General features: G+C 45.9%; 1 protein-coding gene across 1 annotated transcript; it reads right to left on the reverse strand.

Annotated features, from left to right (window-relative positions):
• Positions 1 to 240: 240 nt before the first annotated feature.
• Positions 241 to 1,693, reverse strand: LOC115666522 (probable xyloglucan galactosyltransferase GT17). Its single transcript, XM_030588233.2, has one exon. The coding sequence runs from the start codon at positions 1,691 to 1,693 to the stop codon at positions 287 to 289; it is 1,407 nt and encodes a 468-aa protein (XP_030444093.2). The 3' UTR covers positions 241 to 286.
• Between the last annotated feature and the right edge of the window lie 2,196 nt (positions 1,694 to 3,889).

Here is a 3,889-nt window from a genome sequence, read left to right on the forward strand (position 1 = left end):
ACATCTTGAAATTCTTGTGATTAATGGACTAATAATAAATTGGAAAATCGAGGTAACCAATGAAGCTGAAGCCCAAAAGCCAAAGAGACAAAATCAAGCTAATTGGATCATTCTAACCACGATTGCAACTAAGGCAATCCTTCGATTAATGAAATAAAAAAATTAATTTTTTCCATTTTGCTACAATGTCTAAAACCCTCCTCCCATCAAGCACGTATCACGCAGTACACTACACACCCATCGAATTTGTATTTATAAATGCAAAATCTTCCCATGATCATATGGACTAATTAACAATATGCTTGCCCAATGCCTCAAGTGCTACGTCGACAGCGTCGCGAAACCCTAATGTTGTGCCATTAGGATGTGCGTACGTGACTCTAGGGATCAAACCTATGACTTTGGACCTCATCTTCTCTCTTCTCTCCGTTGTTATCTTCATAAGCTCATCCTCTATCTTCTTCATCTTCTTCGGAGTCAAGCCCTCGGCTTCTATGAAGACCGAGTAGGATCTCCAGTCCTGAGGAAGGAACCAGGCGTACTGAGTGTAGCAGGTGTGGCGCGAGAAGAACACGGGGATGCAGCCCGCCAGCACCGCGTCGAAGGTCGACCGCCGAGTGAACGAGTCACCTGGAGTTTGCAGGCAGAACTCGGACCTCGTCATGACCCCGAGCACCTTCTCCGGGTTGTGGCACTTGCTCCCGTTGGCCGCACAGTTCACTAGCTCGCATCGGGGCGATGCCCCGCATTGCCTCATCATCTCGTTCCTTATGGCGGCGTTGGCTCCCCCGCCCGTCCGAGCCCCGCCTATGAAGGAGAACAAGTAGGGCCGCTTCGAGCGCTGCATCTTGTCCTGCCATGTCAGCATTTCGCCCCAGGTGGTGGGGTGAAAGTACGATGGGTAGGGAAGCCCATGATGGTTCATCCCGGTCCACGGCTGGCGCTCCACCACGAGCACCGACATGTTCTTGACAGCCGGCATGTCGAGAAGCGCATTGGCCCCAAAGTCCGGGCCTCCGTTCGATTCACGCAAGAAGTCCCACGCAGTCCTCCCAAGGGTGATGAAGTGATCCCTCCCGTGACGCCGCTGCCACCATGGCGATAATCTGACGACGAGCTCCACCATCCGCAAGGCCAGCACATCCCTCACCACAGGATCGGGCTCACGGTACCGGCTCGACATGTGGAGCCCCCCATAGAAGGGGACATAGAAGAGGCCAGCGCGGGAGGGGTCGCGGGTGCGGCACGGATGGCTCTCGAGGCGCGCGTGGAAGAGCATCTCTGAAGTGAACTGGTTGGTGGCGAACCAGCCACGGCCCAAGGAAGGGAGGGGCTGGCCGAGGCCACGGTTAGCCACGTGCGGGCACATGTTGGTGAACCGGTTCAGGTGCTGGCAGTCCTCGAGGAGCCCGAGGTTGAACTCGGGCGGCAGGTCGTAGATGTAGACCAAGACCCCTGTGCGGCACGCTGCGGGAGGCGTCGAGACGGCAACAACGTTGTGATTAGTGCTCTGGGTGGTGGTGGAGAGCGGCTGCTTCCCGATCCGAAAGGAGAAGAGGAAAGAAGAGAACCAGAAGAGGATGAAGAGGAAGAGGGAGAGGGTGACGCAACTGTATCTGTGGTTGATGACGGTGGACTTGAGATTGTGGAACTGTTTGCTGTTCAAGAACTTGCTGTGCTTCTTGGTCAACATGGCTGGAGCCGCTAGAGAAAGAGAGAGCGGGGTGGGGTGTGGGTTGTTATGGAGGAGGAGGCGTGAGAGAACAGAAAACAGGAAGGTGGTAATAAGCGCAAGAAAACAGAGGAGAGTCAACTGCGAATTGAAGAGCAGAACTGGGGATCACACTATTCGACCATGAGAAAGTGCGAGACGTTGCTTCCAACCTGCGACTTTGACGAAAACCCAGAGAGAGAGAGAGAGAGAGAAGACATGACAGAAAAATAAATTAGGGGCTATTGTTATATTCTCTTAATGAAAATACGAGGTAATTTTGATAGAAAATCCTGAATATTCTTATATTGATCTTATCATATTGGTATAATACGATACACCATTCAGAAGATCGATAAGCGCATAGCTATACATATTGATCATATCATGTTTGAACCAATCATACATTTGTGTACATTTCCCAACACTTCGAGTGGCATACGCTTTTAAGTCTGATAGTATTTCCGGGCATAATTTGCTCATTCAGCCGTGTACCACCAATTTCCAAGTAAATTGCATAAAAGTTACCAGTAAATTGAATGTGCCATAAGCTAAGAAAAGGCTGTGAAAGTGTGAATACACTTTTGATGTTCTTGCTGACCATTTTAGCCTGTGCATTCTTCGAGTAATCCGTCCCAGTACATGATGAGGTAAATTCAATCACATGCTCCAAGTAATAACTAGGCGAAGATCAATCTGATGATATAACTACTCATTACTTTTTATGTCCTCTAAATCGAACGATCACTTCAAATTCAGCGCACGTCAATGTGTGGAGAACCACGTTCAGTTATTGCAATAGGAGAACAGGGAAAATCAGTTGTCTTGGCATTGTCACTGAAGTATACCTCCCCCAGCAAGATTCAGCCAATATCTTCCTCTGTTTTAGAACTATCCGTAGTAATCAATCAATTGATGAAGCAGTGTCTCGTAATCCTTCCAACTGGGTGGGGCTCTATTTATGTCAACCGACAATAATTGCCAATAAAGAATCAAATTTCCTTATTCTCCCCAATTTAATATGCGGTATGTTTGGTAGGATGCTTGGGTCAGGATTAAAATTCCCAACAAAGGATTCGTTGGAATGTCAAAGGTTGACGTGTCTAGGCTCATTCAGGTGTAGAAAGTGAATGAATTTTTTGGTATGGATTTAGACAATGAACAACTATGATGGGATGTATGCAAACTTTACTTGTATGTACCACGCTTTGTTAGGCAATTTTTGCACATCTATGCTCAGATTTTTTTCCAAATACACATTAATATGTATTGAGATACAAAATGCCTAATTTATGTTAGGGTACCCTCTTTTGTTTTTCATTTTCCTTTCCCTTTCCTGCCACAGTGCATACCTAATCTCGCATTTAACAAAGACAGTACAAGCTTCCACAACTTCGTCGCCTTATGATGTACGTGCTTCGAAGGCAGCATTCTCATAATCATTAGTATCTTCATTTCCCTACCTTCCCTTTTCGAATCTACATATCCCATCTGTCGTTAGTTTTTACCATGGACAATATAGACGACCTGGCTTATTCTAATTTCTAGTTAAGAAACAAAAGATCTCTTTCACAACCTTTTTTTAAGCAGCTCGTGCATGCAAGTATGGTGGCATGGCCATTGACCAAAAGCAAGCTCAATTGGCATCATGCCCAAAGATTATATCATGGGAACTCATTTGCCATATTGATATAAATTTTAACTGTGTATTACTTGAAAATCGACGAATTTTTAATAGGAAAATATCGGGAAAAGTGCCAAAAAAGTCCTAAACATTTTGCATTAGTGCCAATTTAGTCCTAAACCTTTCTTTGGTACCAATTCAGTCTTAAACCTTTTGCATTGGTGCCAATTTAGTCCTAAATCTTTTTTTTGTGCCAATTAAGTCCTAAACCTTTTAAATTGGTGCCAATTCAGTCCTAAACCTTTTGTTTTTGTGCCAATTTAGTCCTTCCGGCCAATTTTGATCGGAATTTGCCGACGTGGACGCCTTCCGGCCGGCAGTCGGTCACTGGCACCGACGTGGCGCCGACGTGGACAACTTTAATAATATTTTAATTTTTTTTTGAATTTTTATTTTTTTTTCCTTTTTTTTTTCCACTTTTTTTTTTTTGGTCTCTCTCCCTCCTTCCTCTGGCCGGTCACCGATCCGGCAACCGGCCAGAGGCCAGAGGCCGG

Source organism: Syzygium oleosum, unplaced genomic scaffold (genome assembly GCF_021117445.2).
Source record: "Syzygium oleosum isolate NSW1041296 unplaced genomic scaffold, Sole_v2.1 Sole_v2.01, whole genome shotgun sequence".
NCBI lineage: Eukaryota > Viridiplantae > Streptophyta > Magnoliopsida > Myrtales > Myrtaceae > Syzygium > Syzygium oleosum.

Coding starts and splice junctions, on each gene's coding strand:
- LOC115666522 (XM_030588233.2), bottom strand. CDS start 1,693: ATGTTGACCAAGAAGCACAGCAAGTTCTTGAACAGCAAACAGTTCCAC.